Source organism: Echiichthys vipera, assembly GCF_963691815.1.
Source record: "Echiichthys vipera genome assembly, chromosome: 8".
Lineage (NCBI taxonomy): Eukaryota > Metazoa > Chordata > Actinopteri > Perciformes > Trachinidae > Echiichthys > Echiichthys vipera.
In genome coordinates this window covers 25,494,916-25,514,899 of record NC_139833.1, presented here as the reverse complement: position 1 = coordinate 25,514,899, position 19,984 = coordinate 25,494,916, and the positions used below count along the sequence as shown (strand labels likewise).

The window sequence follows — 19,984 nt, the reverse complement described above, 5'->3', positions numbered from 1 at the left end:
ATGTCGATACCCCAGAGATTTTAGCATACATGGGACTTCTCATCCTGGCAGGTGTGTACCAGTTCAAAGGGGAATCTACTTACAGCCCGATTCGATGACTAACCCACCCGTCTGTCTCGATACAAGGAGAACAAGCTTTCTGCTTTCTGGAATATCTGGGACAGGTGGACAGAGCGCCTCCCACTTCTGTTCAATCGAGTGGAGGATATCTGTGTTGATGAGCAGCTCGTACCCTTCAGAGGCCGCTGCAAATTCTGGCAGTACATACCCAGCAAGCCAGCGAAGTACGGGCTGAAAATCTGGGTAACTGCAGACGTCGCCACATCAAATGCACCCACTACGTACAGCAGCTGCTGCTGCCATGGTGGCGGGGTTGCAGACCACTGTTGCTGCCCTGGCAAAAACTTTAAACACGACCACTGCCACTGCTGCCTTATGCCCAGGCCTAAAAAGGAGGTCCGTTGCCTGCTGCACCAAGTGTAACAGCTGCATTTGTAGAGAGCACAAGGTAACATGCTGCAGGACATGCTGGTCTGCTGCTGGAAATTAACTGAACACACGCACACACACACACACACACACGCACACACACACACACACACACACACACAACATTTTTTCTTAGTTTAAGGATCACAGCTAGTGTGGAGTGCCCCACAAAACAATAGGGAAATGTCTCCCACATGCTGCATTCGTTGTAACTAATAGCTCTTTGGTAAACATCTTCAGTTCTGTAAGGCTGTAATTAGCCACAGCTGGGCCCTGACCTAAATGCTAATGTCAGTATCATAGACGGTATTAAAGAGGTAGATGTAGCTTCGCGTTTCCCGGGCCCATATTTCCCGGACCCTTATTTTGAAAAAAAAACGGTCTGATGTTCCCAGCTTGTCACGAATAGATCCTATGTTTTCTTTGTTTGTTGGCTCTGTATCACACATTCTGTACCTGAAATGGACCTTCTTTCCAAGCTGCTGTGGATTACTCCGTGCCTAAGAGTCTCTAGGGTAATCTTGGCTTTGAATAGGAGAGCCAATGGAGAACCAGACATGTCTGTAAGAGGGTCAGACCGTTTGTATGACTCATACTTCATGGATCTGTTGAGGTTAATTGCCTCCGTCAAGTCAAAAGAACTGTACCTTGTCTTCCATGAGATTTGTTCCCTAGTTACGTTTTCTCTGACAATTTCCAAATAATTGATCTGAAGACTGCATCGGCCGAGTGCAGCTTTACCTTTAAGTCTGCTGCATTCTTGTTGCTTTATCTGATCACCTTCCTCCACAGATGACAAGATACAATAGACTGCCCAAATAATAATCTCCACAGAGAAATGACATCACTAGACAAGCTGACCGAGACATGCCAGGGAAACATAGTTCTGTCCTGACTGAATCAACTCTGTTTTCATTTCCCCTGTGGGAACACACACATCTGCTAGACCCCACTAAGCATCAATAGTGTTTTATAACCATTAAGTGCTGCCTTTATCCATCTGGCTTCTCTTCATTTTCATCTCCATAGCCCGTAGTCTTGCTTTCCGTCCTCTGAGTTGCCTCTCTGTCATCTCTCACTTTGTCTCAATGTTTTTGCTGCTTATGGTTTGTGAATCAATTTATTAGGAAAACGGACATAATGGCTATTATCTGATACAGTAGATAACAAAAATGATTAACCAGAGAGCCATAACCTGTTTCCTTTGCATCATTAACATTAGTTTATAGATAAAGACAAGAGAGTGGTAGTGCAGTCAGTGTGGTGTTGTGTCTGATCCTCTTCACTGAGATGCTGTAGGAAAGACAGGATGGAGAAGCCTGAGACAAAGATCTGCTGAGCTTCATTGTGAGGCCAGTTGGGCACATATGAGTTTGCTAGACCAACACTGGGTGCATTTCTTAATCTTCCAGGCTTTCAGTTGGCCGTGGTTTGTGTTTACACCAGCTGTCAGTCCTGTTCTCTGATGCACACTGCCTCCCTGTGGAATGAAGCTTTAACAGGAATCACTAGTGCTACAAAAGTTACTCTGTGTACTGTAGTCTAATGTGCTATTCAGAGGAACCAATAACCCCATCAATATATTGTTTTATGTTCATGAATTGGGAAATTTCGTTAACCACAACAGGAAAAGCAGAAATAAATGCTGTGATTTAGAATGGATAAGGGTGTTGATGGTTTGGGGAAAAAATAGGTGTGAGGGCAAATAATAGAGTGACCGTGAAATGCCTTCATGGTGTGATGCAAATCTATTTTCACTTTGCTCATTTTAGTCACCTGAGACTTGTAATAGGTGTAATCAGTAACTACGCTGCACCAATAGGTTGTTATGATGGGTCCAGTGATAAATGCTGGTCTTGGACCCACCTCTACATGCACACAAGTACAGTACCACCTTGTTCTTCAGGCACAAATTAACAGCCATATGTATCAAAGAGCATACAACATGAAACATTTTCATGGGATCTTGGTGTTATTTGCAGATGAGTCAACAAAGCTGTGGGTGTAACTGTCAGTGGCATGACAGTGGACCCGTTTACCCATTATTTCAGGTTGTCCGCCAGTCCGTCCCATTCTTGTGAACGTGATATTTCAGCAAATTACAAGTACTGATTAGATGTGTTGTTTGACCTCACAAAATGCATTTTTGTCCATAACTCAGTAAGTCCTATGCTAATTATGACATTTCAAACAAATGTCTAATAAGCTAAAATGAGGAAGTGATAACATTTTACGATGATAACGGACACTAATCTTGAAACTGTGGTGAGTGTATAGATGTGTGTGACGCATCCACGTTTCACCAAAAAATACACTTAATACCTTTGCATTCAATTCCTACAAAGTCTTCACTACATATTTTATGTAAGTCTGGATAGTTTGAATGTCAACTGCAACTGGACTGGTTGGTGGAGGAATACAGCATGGAAGCAGTATTTCTAGGTCAGTCTTTGCTTTGTTGTAACCAAAGCGGATTCACTTTCAGAGGAAAAGGAGTGCAATGGTCACGTCGAAGTGTAATGTTAGACAACGTGTTGTAAGTATGAAGGAGTCATTGACCTTTACTGCACTGCATCCTCGAATGCACAGGGAGCCACAATGTGAATGGAGTAATGGAGCGGTGTGTGAAAGCTTGGCATAGTTGAACATTAGAGAGGTCTGGACCAGCTGCAGAGATCTGGGGCAGACACAGAGTTTTAGTAGTCCAGACAGGAGCCAATATTCAGTATTATCCATCGTCTTATAGTGGGATTGCATAGGGATTTCTGAGCATTTGTCATATTGTGTCATATAAACGAAAAACTGTTTTTATTTATGCAATACTGATACTTCCACCATATCATTCAGCTCTACTATTGGGGATTGACTTTTGGGTACTTAATGGCTCATCACCACTACTTAATCCAAGGGCGCACTCACACTGTCAAAGTCGAGTAAAGTTAGATTCACAGTAATTTAATAGATTATAATGGATTGGATTTATGTAGCGCCTTTCTCAGTACCCAAGGTGCTTTACAGAGTCCAGGTTCCATTCATTCACACAGACATACATGATGGTGGTAAACTATGATAGTAGTCACAAGTTGGTCTGTATGCATTTATTTTTATTGACGGTACAGTCTGTTCTGTAGAATAGAACAGCAGTTTCTTTCCCTGTTTACTGAAAATAAACTCCCTGTATTTTTGTTCTACTGTTACAGTTTATCTTGAAAAAAAAGTTAGCATGACTATATGTGTTGCATACATTTACAATGTAATAATAGTTCCCCTTCTGAGTTTAACACAAACCTAATCAACATACTGTACACAAATATATGGCCTTACAGCAGGATGACTGTAATTACTTACATTCAGATGATTCTGTTGCAAAACAAACCCACCAACTGTTTGTAGCTTCAGTCTTAGCACTTGGTATTCTTAAATACAGTAAATAGTTGTTTTTTTCTCAATTAGCAACTGTTATGAAGTAATGGGCAGCTTGTAGAAAGCTAATTGTACTCATTGTGAATGAAGCTAATGTACTAGCGCCACAGAAATGTTTTTCATTTAACCAAAATAAACTGTGCAATGAAAATTGAAGAAAATGTCAGTGCAACCGTTAAAAATATAAATACAATCTGCAAAAGTCCTTCACTTAAACATGTACAGTGGACATTCAGTTATATGCTTGCTTCTAATAATTCAAGAATGACATAAATATTTCATGATTATTTATCTCCCAATAACATTGCTAGTTTAACCCCTTAATCATTAAGGATTTCAACAAATCACTTCCAGCATCAGAGCCAGCCATCCTTTCCATTGTCAGTCAGTGGCCCAGTCCCAATATCCAACTGCAGACTTTAATCGACACCAACATGATCAGCATGAGGGCGCAAGAGATACATCTTAATGGGTATATATTTCCAATACGGGTTAATAAAACTTACTGTTGCTTTCTTTTCAAATATAGCCCAGTGTACAAGATGTCTGGGCGTTCCGAAGGACACTGGAACTGGGTCAGTGAAACCAAAAACTTTCCTTAAGCGACCAACTGTGATAAAAGCTTAGTCTCTTCCTCTTTAAAACCAATATTTGGAAATTTCAAGTCACTCCTTTTACAGTTACATTCAGAAACAGAAATGTTTTATAATGCTTAATATTGCTATTTTTATCCAATAACACACTTGTTTAATTTTGACAAAATAAAGTATAAGGTGCTTCATGTCCCTGTGGGTTATAAATGAATATAAATGATGTAAATGAGCATGTATGGGGACACTCAGCAGGTTCAGATGCAAATGATACATTAATCTGCACAGTTATTCTCATTACTCTCTCTACTGCATGAAAATAATCAAGTAATCAAATAATACAAACCCATACTCCAATGAGATACAGCATGTTAGCTATTTTTAGGCACATAACAGTAAGTCACAGCGAGATCACACATTAAAGTTTCAATCTGGATTGTTTTTGAAAATACAGATGACATACAGAGAAGAAAAAAAACAGAGTTGCTGGTAGAAAATAACCTCTTGTGCCAATGCCCCTGTATGTGACAATATAACTTCAATCCAACTCCAGTGCAATTAAGGGCTTAGAGATACCATAGTGGCCCGAATATAAGATTACAATATTTTTTAATGTGAATGAAAGAAGTTTGTAAGATTAACTATATTTGAATATGTTGCCAGATTAAAATTAAAATACAGACATGACTCACAAAATAGTCACTTTATGAACTTTCAGAAATGTCAAATATTGAATTCAAAGCCAAATACTACAGACGTGTTGTCTATGACGGTCTTCAGTCATTCCTGGAGATTTTTCTGTTGCAGTTCCACAGTAGAAACTTGCTAGCCTAGCGACATTAAGGCTACATACGAGCCATGATCCATCACTATCTTAAAGTGCATTACCAGTAACATCTGCTGAATGAATGCATAACTGTGTAGCCTTGGAATAAACACCCAACCATTTCTTCATAAAAAACAATGTCATATTCGGGCCAGTATAGTACATTTAAAATGCATGTGTTGCCTTGTGGGCTGTGGGAAAACTCTGCAGTATTTCCAAAGTGGGCCTTTAATATTATACTAAATATGACGCAGTATATTGCATATACAATATACGGTTAAAATAGACAGAGAAAGGCAACATACTCCATCACTGGTCTGACAGTATTTGACGTATAACACAGTGTATCAGTGTCAGCCACTACTGGTATATTCACCATCATTTTATTCAGATTACATTTAATACAAATAAATCTGTTGGAGTCGGTTAGGACAGATGATGCTGAGTCTGTAGGTGGACTGTACTGTTCATCACTCTGGCGGTTTGGTCTGGGGATACGCTACAGCTAAAGGTGTACAGCTGTTTATGGTCATGTAGGATATTTGGTTTTGTAAATAAAGTTGTTTGTACACACATGTAGTATGTGTATGGTACTGTAAAATGTAAGTTGCAGTGTGTTGTTATATGAGCTATTACACTGAATATCTGCCATTATGTCCCAGTTTCATCCTCACTGTGTGGGACATGGCTTGCTAAATGCCACAGTCCACCTTTTGGCCTGGTGTGTCTCTGTTTTACCGTCTGTGATGTGACTGTTTCCAGTTCATGTAGTGTCTGTGGTATGTGTATAGCCACTGTGTGATTTGTTTGCATTTTGTCCATTTCCCGTGTGTGCACTGTGTGATGGTTATGTGGGGTTTGCATCGTATGTGGTATGACTATCTCTGCACTGGGGGGGCCTCCTGGGTCTTTCATAGCCATACTGGCACCGACCATTGCAGGATAGCTTCGATTCCTCCTCAGCCCTGCATTCAAACCTGGAAGCCCCCCACCCAGTGCACTGTTCCCCAGTCCAGTAGAGCCAAAGGGGGCTAATAGAGTACTACCAGATGAAACGGAACCAGCATGAGGGGAGAGGGTGCGGAAACGTTTCAGTTTGTCCACAAGTCGCAGGTTTAGCTTCTCTGTTTGGCTGTCATCGTCCATTTGCCCCCCTTGCTCCTTCTCCGCCTCCCCCAGCAATTCCCTAAGAATGGTGCGAGCTGGCTTAGAGGCGAGGAAGGTGTCATAAAATGGTGGGTCCTCAGTGGAAGGGCTGAACTGAAAAACCGGGCGGGTATTTGAGGAAGAAGCAGATTTGGAACGGGGGGAGTTGGGTGGGGTGGAGGGCTGGATGAAGAGGGTGTCTGGGCGCTTCATCAGTCGTCTGGGTTCAGTCTCCTCTGGTGGGTCGGTGATCCTCTGCACGGGTGTTGAGGCTCCACTGGTGTCGAACCCTCGGTCCCAGCTGCGGGGGTCATACACTGAGGCGGAAATCCCATTCTCCAGCAGGAGGCGCACCAGGCCAAGGGAAGTGCTGGTGGTCTTGGTGGAGTCCCTAAGGTTGGTGGAGGACTCAGCGACAGAGAGGCGACGTGGGGTGCAACAGGGGGTATAGGAAGGTGTAGGTGGGGTGGAGAAGGGTAAAGGAGAGGAGGCTGGGTTAGGGGTGCCGATGCAGGGACTGCTCTGACAGGAGGCTAGAGCGGAGCTGGAGATGGGAGAGTAAGGGGAGAGAAGGGGGTGGAGAGAGGGAGGAGAGAGGGAGGAGGGAAGAACGGGAGGGGGGGGCATCGGGTGTGCATGGAGCATGAGAAACAGTATGGGTGATGAGACAGAAACGAGTGGACATGAGTTATTAAGTCTTAATACTTGGCTTTTAGTGACAATTAAGATTCATTAAAAGTCACACAGAGAAGACCTAAAACATAACCATGCAGGTATTAAATCTTTCTTCTATTTGGGAGAGATGTGGAGATCATCCAAGTCTGCATCGAATCACTGGTTATTTGTCAGACAACCCCATGGTTGGTGTCAGTCAACATATTTTAAATGGTAATCAGGATGCAAACAGTCAGGAGCATCAAGGCTGACAGACGCATTTTACACAGTGCAGTTATTAGAGTAGTTACACAGTGAAAAGAAACTAAACACAAAAATACACTTCATCCAGCAAGTGGAGGCGACTCAGTTGCTCACATGACCTTTATTCAGTCCTTGGGTCACTTGGGCAAAGAGGTCATATACAAGGAGAATGTCATTACTTGTCTGTTGATTAAGTCTCTGGTCCTGGGTCCTCACCCTTTTCCCCACAGTAGGACCAGACTTCTTGGTACACCAGCAGAGGTCTTAAAGTGTGGAATGGCTTGTTGTAGATGCTGATTCCCTGACATCCGATGCCAGAGTTACACTCTGCATCCATCTTTACAACAACTAGGGATATGAATCCAGAGCTGGTAACCACTTGGAATTGGTATTGTATGATTTTGATCTTATCAATTCCTTTTACTGATGCTGTCATGTTTTTCTGACAGGCTTAGCTGATTTTTACTTTGACTAAGAAAACCTAAATGAAAACAGATGCTGTACAAATATTCTCTCTTTTCATCTACACTATGTTCAGACTCAGTTTCAGATGCTGCATCCTATGCCGGCCTTTTTTTCCCAGAAAATTGATCAGGGATTAAAAAGGGAATCGATAAAGTATCAGACCAATAAACAGAATTGATCAAATAAAATCATATCAATTCTCACCCCCAACCTGACCAAAGGACCAGATGAAAGTCATGTGATGACAGCTGAGCCAGTTCCTTTCACTGAATTAAGCTGCTAGGTGTAGTTAAATTCTCAAAGTTTAAAGTTTTTAGGACAAGATTGGGCATCATGCTTGTATCCTATCAGAGTGAGATTTGATCAGTGATTGTAGTCACAGCGTAGTGTAAGAAACTGAAATGTTAAGGGAGCATTAGAGGTAAACTCCATGTAGGCCCACCATGATGTGTGGAGTTAGGGCAAACTGCTGATGTTATTTTGGTTTACACACACCAACAGTCTTTAGGAATGCACTCCCATGCATTGCCTCACCCATGTGCACCCCAGTAGGTGCACTCAATGGGTCTGCTCTACTCCGGCCATGACAACCACATGATACAACTCCACTTCCTCTTCCTCCTCACATGACCTGCCAAGGCCAATCAGACAGCAGGGATACAGAGAGTATGAAGTCAGCCAGGTGCTGTGGCATCAAAGACGCCCTGCCTCAAAATCTATTGGAGTGGAACAAGAGGGGAATTGCTGCTTGTCCGAGAAGCAGCTGTTTGATTTACAGTACACAGTGGAGATTTTCTTCATTAACTGCTACTACAGCCGCTCGCCATTCAGATTACAGTAGATTTAGCAGCAGCTCTCTCTCTTGAGTGTACCATTTGGTAAAATGTTGTTGCAAAAATGGAATCCAGCAACACAAATAGCTCTATCTACCGTCATGCGCTCATTATGATACACTACGCTCAACTGTACACACCAAGGACTTAACAATATTGAAGACAATTTAAGAGTGAATACAGTACAACCATATTAAAAAGCACTCTGGTACTGAAGATGTTTACCTTGGGGTCACAGAGGTCAACTGATCAGAAGGGTGGAGAATCCTGCAGGTGGTGAAGGTGTATGTAGAGCTAGTGTGAGACATACACTTTCCTGGGAAATTAACTAGAGAAGAAGGAGAACAGAACAGAGGAGAAGTTCATCAGTACTGAGAAAAGGGTATCAAGCAATACTGCAAAAACACTGTACAACGTGGAGAAGAAAGAGATGATGATTGTACTATGAAACCCAAGAAAATACACCAGCATATTAGCTCCCTAATTTGTAATACAGTGAAGTGATGATAGGATGTGCACTGTGGGCACCCAGAGTTTGCCAACATCGTTTCATGGATATTTTGTTACTTACAATGACCTATTCCTCCTGTTCATACTTGCAATTACAAGCAAGTATAGAAAACACTACAAATTGGGAGATAGCCACTTGAACGGATGAACCCGGACTGATAAAGCTTTATATTAATGTCAGATAATCTTTGGAATGTATTCTTCAATGGAAGAAGGACATCACGTACACTTAAAGCTCAGGAGGAAACTTTAAATGGCCAGTATGAACAAAGGGAATTGATCATAACAAGCAAAAAGTGTTTGACTATTCACCGGAGAAGAACAAGACTGAATGATGATCCAGAAGCAAGAAAATACAGGAAAAAACTGATGCACTGAAATAAAAAGCCCTCCAGTGAGATGGAATAGCAGATTGTGGGAAGGATGAGTAGTAATTAGCAGCTAAATGCTGAAATAAAGTCCTTTTTTTTTCAAGAATGTGTGCTCTAGTGAATTCAAATTCGGTTTGTTTGTAAGAAAGTGTGTGTAGTCCTTGTACGATAAGTGCTTAAATATTGTGGAAGAGTACTGGTAAACTGAAGTTTCCGTTTTACTTTTTGACTTTTCTGTTAAGAGACTTGTGTCTTTGTTGATGGTGTCATTTTGATTACACTTGTTCTGCTTGGTATAGTTGTCTGACAACAGCATCTTAGAAGGTGAAGTAAAACAATATTATTCTGCAATATTAAATACATCTCCTCTAACTCGTGTTGGTAATGATGGATATAGAGGGGAATGACTTGTGCAAGTACCACACAGGATAGAATAACAGAAGCTGCATCATACGTCTCAATGCTTGAGTTCACAGATTTTTTTGATTATTTATACTGGTTTTATGTTGTGAAATGGCTTTTTTTCTAGCATGTAGGAGCCAGGTCAGGAATTATGGGATAGGATTACAGATTAATGGAATTTTCAGACATCAAATTGTTAACTTTTACATACATACAAAAGTGTTATCACTTTAAAATGTTAGCCTTGGATTTAAAAAAAATCCTTAAATAATACCGTATCATATACGGTACACATGAAGGTGACCGTACACCAAAGCTACAAGTCAACTCTTATACGAGTGTTATGGGCTCATGTGACTACGACAGCTGCACTAATAAACCTGATATACACGTACGTGTCCACATACTGGACTTAGGCCACGTATTTCTGCATGCATGTGTTTGTGTAGTACACTGGTGTTTTTAGTGTTGAGTGCTAGAAGAAATTAAATGAATAACATGAGTGCCAAAATATTTTCTAAATCAAATTTCTATGAACTAGACCAGAACATAAAAAACTTACAGGCTGCAGGTCACCACTCAGAGAGATTGAGATTAGAATAAAAAGAGGTGTTGAAGAAGATAGTTATGTTGCAAGATTGAAAAATAAGTGTGATTGATGGAAATAGTGTGGCAGTGAAAGGTGTGAACTGAGAAGGAAGACTATGAAGATGTAAACTGAAGTTGATCTATGAACAAAAAAAACATGTACTCTGTTTTGATGGGGTTCGATGGCTGCACACACAAGGGCTGCTGGAAGGATGGGTGGGCGTGAAGGTGTGTGCACATGAGCGTGATCGTGCAGGGCGGGACGTCACATCGGTGTTGTGAGATGTCCAGTGAATGCCTTCCCCCATCCCTCACCCTCCCACCGCTCGTCTTCACCCCCCCTCCCCTTTATCCCCATGCTCCAGGGTTACAAGGGTGGGTGGATGCAGTGCAGTGAGCTCAGCTAAGTGCTCCCTCACCAGGCAAACGATCCATTGTGGCGGGCTGTAAGGCCTGGAGTTCCTTGGGGTCCACATGCCCATTCATCTCGGAAGAAGAGGGGAGAGGAGGAGAAGAAGGGGGGGAGCTGGAGAAGGAAAGGGGCATGTTTGCAACATGTCCATCTTTTACTTGAAACACTTCTCTAGCCCTGCCCATTTTTCCTTGCAATGTTTCTGTTTGGCCGTTGTCACAGATGTCTCCGTTTTTGTTGCAGCAGACAGAGGGAGTAGAGGTAGAGTGAGGCAGATCAAAGCGAGCGGGGCTCTCTCCTGACAAGCCAGTGAATGAATCACATGAAACTTCGTCCTCCTCTGGTTGGTCCAGGTGCCAGCCGTCTTCCTGTTCCTGCTCGTGTGCTAAAGTGCAGAAGCCCTTTGTGACCACACCGGGCCGATCATCCAGCAGAGCACCCATGTGGGGTTGAGCCAACTGCTGCCATGCATGGAGAGTAGCAGAGCCTGGAAAATAGTGAGAGAAAACCCCATTTATTTAAATCTGTGGCAAGGTTGCATCTCTCATGTATTGCCGTCAGAACTGTTGCAGTGTTGGTGATAATCATGAAAGCTGCCTCAAATGTTGAAAGACTGTTCATACCACTGGTCTACAAATTACTAGCTATTAGCTCAAGCACTTCTACACTGTTCTTAGATTAGATAGAGGTATATCTAAAAATTGGTTTACAATAAGTCAGTCCAGTTACTATGCAACTATAATTGGTTGTTGGGGGGTAAAATACCTTGCTCAAAAGGGCTTTCAGAAAATGAAAAGGAAGGATCACTGCAATACTCACTGAACTAAATCCTGCTATCAAACCCAAATCACATCAGATCACAGGATGATGCATCAGCTAACTGTATAAATATCATAGGATGTATCCAAAAAAGAGCATTATACTGTAGGTAGACATATTTACATAAAGAGAATAGATGAAAATATACTTCAGCTGTTTACTGCCAGACATTACACTGTATATAAATACATACAAGGGCAAGCAGAGAGCAGAGACACACGCGCACACACACACACCTGAGGGGACAGGGTCATGCATATAACAGTCACGCAATCCATGTGACATATACATGTACTCACACAGACAGCACTGACAGGCAAAAGCATATTCTGTGACAGTGAACGTCACAGTAGGCCATGTCTGTTTATTAAGTGTCCTGCCCCTAGTGAACTGATCTAATTTCAAGCCCAGTGAATGGTTGTTTTCTCACGAAACATGAAGGTCATTGGAGAGATGTCAGTAAATAAACTCATAAGACTGCCACAAGAAAGATGAGGAAAAAAAGGAAAGGTGGGGAAATTAGTATGATTTTATTCCAGAAATCATCAGCAAAGAAAACAGACAAGTTGGACAGAAAAAAAGAAGTACAAAGACAAGACAAAATCAAAGTGAAGAACACAAGAGGAGTGAAAGGGGTGGACAGTACAAACCGTAGTATGGCACTAATGTATCAGGGGAATTATTCTACATTAAAGGCTCACAGTAAGACTACTGTCAACACTCAGGATATTAGTTTCTTTTTTAGTTAATTTCTGTGTACCTTTAAGTGACCAGGATTATTATGTGTGATAGAATTATGAAGGCAGAATACTGCCATGTAAATGATCTGAGGTTACAATTCAATACAATTAAAATCTGAGAAAGATTCTAGATTATTTATCCCAACCATCATCATACTTAAAATCTTTCATTCACTCGCATCATGCAAGTGGTGTAAATGAGTTTGAACACTAGGTGGTGCCACAAAACAGGAAATGCCTCTCTGACAGCAGTTTTTCGTAACTGTCCTTGTTTGGACATGAATTCTAGAAAGGATAAAAATTGCACATTACAATTTCAAAAAATATTTCCAGGTTTAGGCTGTCTTTTGGGATTGGATAAGGGGGGAATATCTTAACTTCTCAATTGCAGTTTCCATTACAGCACCATTGTGTAGATAAATATCAGCAAATATATCAACAATTCAAGTCTATAAACTCCACAACCAATACAGTATGGGAATAAATAATCATAGGATAATAAAGATCCTCTATTCATTTTGTGTTAAATGTGCCATTTAGTGTACTACATATTGAAATGTAAAACTCTTAACACTTAAACTGTGCTGACATTATGCCGTTTCAGCCCATATGTCTCCCTTTATGGTATGCTATACACTCTTCCAACGTGAGAAACACAAACACTCAGTTCTGCTTTAAAAAAGGTATACAGCACAATTCTATATGTAAAACATTAAGGGGGGTTGATGACTAACTATAACTAAAAACTATATGCTTCAAACTAGCAGCACACAGCAGGCTGTCTAGTATTCTATATTTCAAACCAGCAGCGTGGCTGTGTGTGTCTGAAGTAAAACGAGTGCTGGGGATTTAAATTGCCTTCCTGTCGTTCCACCACTTCCAGCAGGCCTGTGACTAAAGCCAGCGGCGCTCTGAGGTGACGTTGTGAGCTTGGCAGGCTCCTCAACTCCAACAAACTAGAGCTCCTCTGCAGGGTCTTAGGATCCTGTGAGGCACACTGACTATGGTGATGAAAAATCACATATTGATTCTGCAACTGGTTCTGAAGGGCCTGGCTTTGGCTCTGTGATTGGGTCTGACTTGTCTGCGTGTAATTCTTGGGAGAATGTAGAAATGTACTATTTGGATTTTGTGCCAGGCTGTGGTTTTGATTATGTTGAGAGTTCTGAAAAGGATTATTGTTGTTGTGCGAGGCACTCTCTTTTTCATAATCTGGAGCATTAGAGGACTGGTGTCTCTGAGAGGAATAATCACCTTCTAGCGGCTTTACAATTTGCAGCTTATCCGGCAGGTAGGATCTCGCTGTGAATGAGTACCCCGACCAGGCGCTTCCTAATGAGGGATGCGAGCATAGCGACAACAGGCTCTCCGTCGGTGTCCCTGGGCCTCCACTACTCCCTTCACCTCCTTTTTCTTCCTCTTTGGCCAGGTAAGCCTGCTTTCTCTCCCTCTCATCCTCAAAGAAGCGTTTTTCTGAGAGGTAGTTGTCGCGGCGGAGAGACAGACGTCGCAGGGCCGCCTCCAGGTCCCTGCTGCCCGGGGTCCCTGGGGTTCCAGGGGGCCGCTTGTTAGAGTCCTCTGACCTGAGGAGGGGGACATAGATGACACTGGTCGGTTTCAGTAAAGAATTTTAAAAGCAGTATGTCCCTAGCTCTCAGTTTGTAAAGCTCAGTTGATCCATGTTGTGTTCAGGAGCAAATGACTGAAACCTAAAACATAGGCTGGAGTTACTAGGCACCAAACCGGTAAACACAACAGAAAAACCTAACATAATCCATAGCAACACAAACACACACAAATGTTACTGATAAACAGTTCATAGAATGAGAGGCATCCCCTTAGTTACTAGAGACAGGAAGAAACTAGAAGTAAATGACAAAGAAAGAACTGAACATCAAATAGAGAAAGAGCTAAACAATAATGTCTGTACCCATCGTCTGGACCCTCCAGGATACTGCTAGTCCTGTTGTCCAGGATGAACCCACTTCCTGTCTCGCTACCATAGATGGAGTCGGAGCGCGGCGTGCCCACCCTGCTGGAGCGCCCTGAGGTGAGGCATGATGTCTGATTGGAGCCTGGGATGTTGAGGGGGGAGGGGGCTTGGGATAAACGCTGCTGACGCATCAGGTTCAGGTTTTTCACTGTCTGGAACACTCGCTTTGGTTGCAGTCTGGAGAGACATGATCACAAACATAAGGAGAGTTTTAATATATCAACCCTGAACATTTCATTATGAAGTCAGTAATTAACAACCCTTTATATAGGTTTTTATTGTTTACCTCTGCTCTTCTACATCTGGGTCATCCATCTGTAGCTCCTTCCTCATGGTGCCCTCTATTTCTGCTGCCAGAGAGTCCTGGAGAATAAGGCGAAGAAGGTAAAAATGATTATGTAGCAACTGAGGCCATGGTGATGCTGTGATACTGATGGGCAAGTTAATGAATATAAGCTCACCATTGGGAACAGACCCAGAGAATGGAAACGCCTTGATGTGCTGAGTGGAAGAGTTTTATTTCTCAGGTTTTTCAACTCTTCCTGGGCCTCGTGAAGCATCTCCATGCACTCTGCATACTTATCTTGTATCTCTCGCAACTGGAGAAAGGGAAAAGAAAGATCAAGAGAGACAAGATGGGAAAATATTTAGAAAAACTATGCAAACAAACTGTGCTAAAACATGCCTGTGTAGGCTTGTTTCCATCATGGATTGAATCAAAAGCACTTGGTAATATAGTTATATATCTGGTGTGGAGGTTCATTTTCACTTGTCTAGTTTACACACTGGACCACACAACACTACTGCAATTGTTATATGAAGGTCTGAAATTTGCTTTTAATAATCATGTCATATACAATATTTTTATTTATTTAACCTATATTTATACAGGTAATCTCACTGAGATAGATACTGGTATATCATATATAGTGCTAGAAGGGTCTATCAGGTTATATTGATAGTAGTAGTTGGTAGGTACTATAGTCAGCAGGTTGTGGTTTGCCTTACTTCAGCAGTAAGTTGTCGCTGGGCGTCTTTGGCTGCTCCTAAGTGCTGAGTCAGCTCCTCGTTCTCCATGGCATACTACGAACATCGACAACAAAACAGGATATAAAAGACACTGTACCCAATATATTCAGTCTCTGCTTCACTGCAGTGCACACAGGCCTTAGGGCGCACTAACACTGTCCTTCCGCACCGCGCCCGGGCTTTAGGGTACTTGTACCCCCTCCCTCTTCCCCCGCTTCCCAGGCCTGTTTGTACTCACACTGCCTGGGCCTCGCGCAAATGCTTCTTGCTGTCCATACGTCATCACGCCATAACACGTCACACGCATTGATGACGTCATCGCGATGCGTCGTTTTGTTTACAAATCTTTCCATAGACCTCAGAGTTTTTGTGCGTCTTGTCGACTGTTTTTGAATATTTTCATCCGACCAAATCTGCAGTAAACACTCCACCTCTGCATCACACCAACGTGAACCTTTCGCCGCCATTGTTGTTGTTGTTAAATGTCCTTGCATGGTCCGTCCTTCTATTTTCTATGTCCGAACAGGTGCACACATAAATTACGTCAGAATCGTCGTAGGCCTCGTGCTCGTGCTCGTACATGTGTGCACGCTCGTGCTCGTACATGTGCAAACGCGCTCTACAAAAGCCCACCTCTCTCAGACGGGCCGTGGATGGCCAGGTGGCCGCAGTTATGCGCGGAGCGGTTACACTCACACTGGTCAAACGCACTAGGCTTGACCCGAAAAACCTGTTTTGACCCGGTGCGGAAGGACAGTGTGAGTGCGCCCTTAGTGTTAGACAACATGTAAAAATGTATATGTGAATAATATTCTTCAAATACTAACACCTGATATTTAACATTATCACTATGAGAGTTGTTGGGGAGCGGGTGGGGGTGTGGTAATACCATTTTAGCCTTCTTCTGGAGGTCTACTATCTGAGACAGAAGGTGTGTGATCTCCTCCTGCTGTCTGGAGGCGTCTTCAGTCTTCCTGGCCAGCTCTTCGGCCAGAGAGGAAATCTGCACGTTGGCATCACCTGGAAACATCAACACGTGTTTAATAAAAATGTCAGAACCTACCACAAAAAAAAAAAATTCTATACTGCCTCCTGCCTTTAGAGAGTGAGAAAGTAGCTGGGAATATAACCTTGAGCATATTATGACTTCAGTAAGTCCAATACTCACGTAGTTCTTTGACACAGTCATTGACAAGTTGCAGCTCCTTCTCCTCATAGGAGATTGTTTCTGTTTCCAAATGACTGGCCTGGAAACATAAAACAGACATTACGAATCAATACTACACAGAAGACATAATTAATCACTACAATAAATAGCTTCTCCTAACACATATCCAGAATGGCACTATAGATTGAAGACATCTAATGAGACAAATGAACAGTGAATAAAACAAAATATACTGAGTGTGTTTGCAGGAGCTTAGGTGTGAATGTGTGTGTACCTCAGATCGCAATGATTTGTTTTCTTCCTCCAGATCTTTGAGTTTCTTCTGCAAGGAGTCCAGGGGGAAAAGAATAGGAGTTGACACATTGTTCTCACTGGGACGCACACTGTAAACACACACGAGAGAATCGTCAGCAGGTCAAGCAATCATCCATTAAAATGCTACAAAAAGCATTATATTCAGTATTCACATTTTACACAAGAAGACTTGAATACTACTCAGGGGAGGTGAATGTAGGAGACTTACGGTGTGGAGGTGGCAGACTCCCCCTCACTTTCCTCAGCAGCACTGGTATAGAACTGTAACAGCTCATCTTTCATGGACAAGTCGTGACGCAACTGAGATACCTATATGTGGAAAAGTTGAAGGAGACATGTAGAAAGGAGCCAGTTAGAAAAGAGATGGTTTCAACTCTGATGTTGCACTGCTCCAATCCCATGAAGACCATTCCAATGATTTTGCATGTTTGAAGACATGCCCAACCACCTGTACGGTTCTATAAAAAATGGCAAATGTTTACCTCCTCTCGAATGTGCTCCACTTGCTCCTCCAGCAGTTCATTCCTCTCACTGAGGGCTTTGTTCTTCTTCAGCAGCGACTGTCCAATGCGAGCTGCTAACTCCAAGTCACGCTCTTTCTGCACAGAAATCAAGCTTTGATTAGTTTTCTCACAGCAATACAGTAAAACATATTAAACAAATCATTTGATATTTTGAGAAAATGTGTTTAATTGCTTTCTTGTCGTGATGATTGATACCACTCTTACATTTAGAGCAAAGGTTTCCAGTCTTTATTCTAAGCTATGACTGCTGGCTCTCGTTTCATATTTAACAGACAAATATGACAGTAGTTTTGATCTTTTAATCTTAATAAAAGTGATTCCAAAAATGTTCAAACTATTCCTCTAAAATGATGGCAGTGTAAATGTGTCCTCTAAGAATAATGCATTTGAAGGACATGCAGAAGCAGCAAGTTTAAAACGTGCTGTATTTAATCATTCCTCACCAAGGTGTGAAAAGGTGAAATGAAGCTATAAACAACAGAGGGAGACAGAAACACAACACGATGTCTACACGTAACAAGGACAACTGTGGTGTCTACAAAAAGGACACTCAATACCTCAACCTGTTATTGCCCACAACGTCTCAGTCATTATTGATCATCACTAAGTGCTATGTGCAACTGATCAACACAGAAGCAACTGGCAGGGCCATACCTATTTTGACCATGAGGTTCAGCTTAGTGACAATAGTGAATATTATTATATTAAGGAACCAGAGGAAATTAATACTTTTCACAGCAATGGAGGTCAGTACAATGATCTTTTACAGGGAAAACTGGTTTATTTATGGTAGGATATCTTTGATTACCATGTTTATTGAGTAGTTGGCCTGGATGACGGCCTGTTGAATTTCATTGTTCAGTAACAAGGACAGTTAAATTTTTTGTTTTTTTTACTTATGCAGAGAAAACCGGCTGGGCTCGTCACCAGCAGCTGATGTGGATCACTTAGATTTGAATATCAGCTGCCGGCAGCTACGTGTACTTTTATAATGTGGTTCCATCAAACCTCCTTTGCCATGAACCTCATAAAGAAACCTGTATTTAGACTATCAGACCACATAACAGTTGACCAAAGGGCCTCACAGACTGAATATAAAGCAGCTGTGTTTTTTCTACTTTAACAGATCTTACCTCTTCCAGCAGTCGAGTGACGGCATCAATGTCACTGTAGGTCTTCGTCATCTGGCCAACTCTGTCAGCACACAGCACTGCACAGACACAAAGAGTCAAAGACAGAAAAGGTCTAAATACACAACTCTCAATAGAAGTTGAATTACTCAAAAGTCGATTCACTTAATAATAGATCACGACAGTTAACCATATATTCAATTTGTATCACAACAGCAACTTATATAGACCCCTGTACAGTATTTAAGTGTGACGGCATCCCCTTGTTGTAACCCAGTCAATGTGCTCCAATCAAAAATGTGGTGACTACAGGTGACTGAAAATATGCTGCCTGAGCCGGTGTGTGCAATTATTAATGTCTGTAGCATTGTAGTAACCAAAGGAAGGAGATGTATCTCATTTGTAAAGGGTTAATCTACCTTTTATCCAACAGTACAAAAGGAAAAATTGAAAAAAAAGAAGTAAAAAGTAAAGAAGAGGTCATGGGGGGCTGCCTATCTCTCACCCCATTTCCTGTCTGTCCTACATAACAAAAAATAATCTTGAAAAATAAAAAATAGAAATAAGAGGTCATGGGACAATCACTAAATCATGCCAAATTCACCTATTTTAAAATAGGCGAATAAACACACCACTTTTTCCATCACTTTTCACCCAATGCTTTTTGAAGTCAGAAGTCATCTTTGCCAAAGATGCAAATGTCTAACAATATTATCAAGGACACCAGAAGCACGGCCATTTTCCTCAAGCCAGCACTTAGTGATGGCCTTTTTACTTGCTACCAGCAAAATCTTTAAGAGGAAGGCATCATCTTTACTTAGCTTGTTAGGGAAATAACCAAGACGGAGAGATGTGGAAGTTGTACTAATATGTTTTTGAAATAATTGATGCCACTTCTTTCCAAAAATATGAATAGGTGGGAAAGATTAAAAACATGGGCATGATCGACCAAGGTCTCACCATGGCCCCTCCAGCAACATAGCTGGGTACCAGTTTATTTAGACTTCTGTTTTAAAGTGAAAAAAGCAGATGAAGTTTTTCCAACAGAAGCCTCTCCATGTCTGTTACCTTGAATTCTCTCCCCAGGGAACAAAAAAATAATAATATAAAACTTGTGAAATAATAATAATAATAAAAAAGTGGAGGAATGGAAGAAAGACACACAACAAAAAAAGAGTAATTGATATTATTGGAAAATAAACAGAGCCTGTGCCTGTTCTTCTTGTTTTCTATTGTCCCGTTTTTTTTATTTCATGAGCAATATCATATTCTAAGTACACACCCACATACTGT

At 41.7% G+C, this 19,984-nt stretch overlaps 1 protein-coding gene across 6 annotated transcripts in view; it reads right to left on the bottom strand.

The window, feature by feature from the left end:
* Positions 1-3,585: 3,585 nt before the first annotated feature.
* trak1a (trafficking protein, kinesin binding 1a) overlaps positions 3,586-19,984 on the bottom strand; it is a 41,705-nt gene continuing 25,306 nt past the window's right edge. For 2 of the 6 annotated variants that reach the window (XM_083919210.1, XM_083919209.1), the window contains exons 3-16: positions 18,695-18,771; positions 17,520-17,636; positions 17,246-17,346; positions 16,997-17,105; positions 16,723-16,801; positions 16,444-16,574; positions 15,534-15,608; positions 14,987-15,124; positions 14,812-14,888; positions 14,463-14,702; positions 13,787-14,115; positions 10,981-11,460; positions 8,916-9,018; positions 3,586-7,018 (exon numbers count right to left, since the gene is read on the bottom strand). In XM_083919210.1, coding sequence (XP_083775336.1) covers positions 5,980-7,018; positions 8,916-9,018; positions 10,981-11,460; positions 13,787-14,115; positions 14,463-14,702; positions 14,812-14,888; positions 14,987-15,124; positions 15,534-15,608; positions 16,444-16,574; positions 16,723-16,801; positions 16,997-17,105; positions 17,246-17,346; positions 17,520-17,636; positions 18,695-18,745 — 3,069 coding nt within the window. In that variant the 5' untranslated portion in view covers positions 18,746-18,771 and the 3' untranslated portion in view covers positions 3,586-5,979. Of the gene's footprint in view, positions 8,574-8,915; positions 9,019-10,980; positions 11,461-13,786; positions 14,116-14,462; positions 14,703-14,811; positions 14,889-14,986; positions 15,125-15,533; positions 15,609-16,443; positions 16,575-16,722; positions 16,802-16,996; positions 17,106-17,245; positions 17,347-17,519; positions 17,637-18,694; positions 18,772-19,984 lie in introns of all 6 variants that reach the window. The other 4 variants (XM_083919212.1, XR_014593318.1, XM_083919213.1 and 1 more) reach the window with 4 other exon arrangements.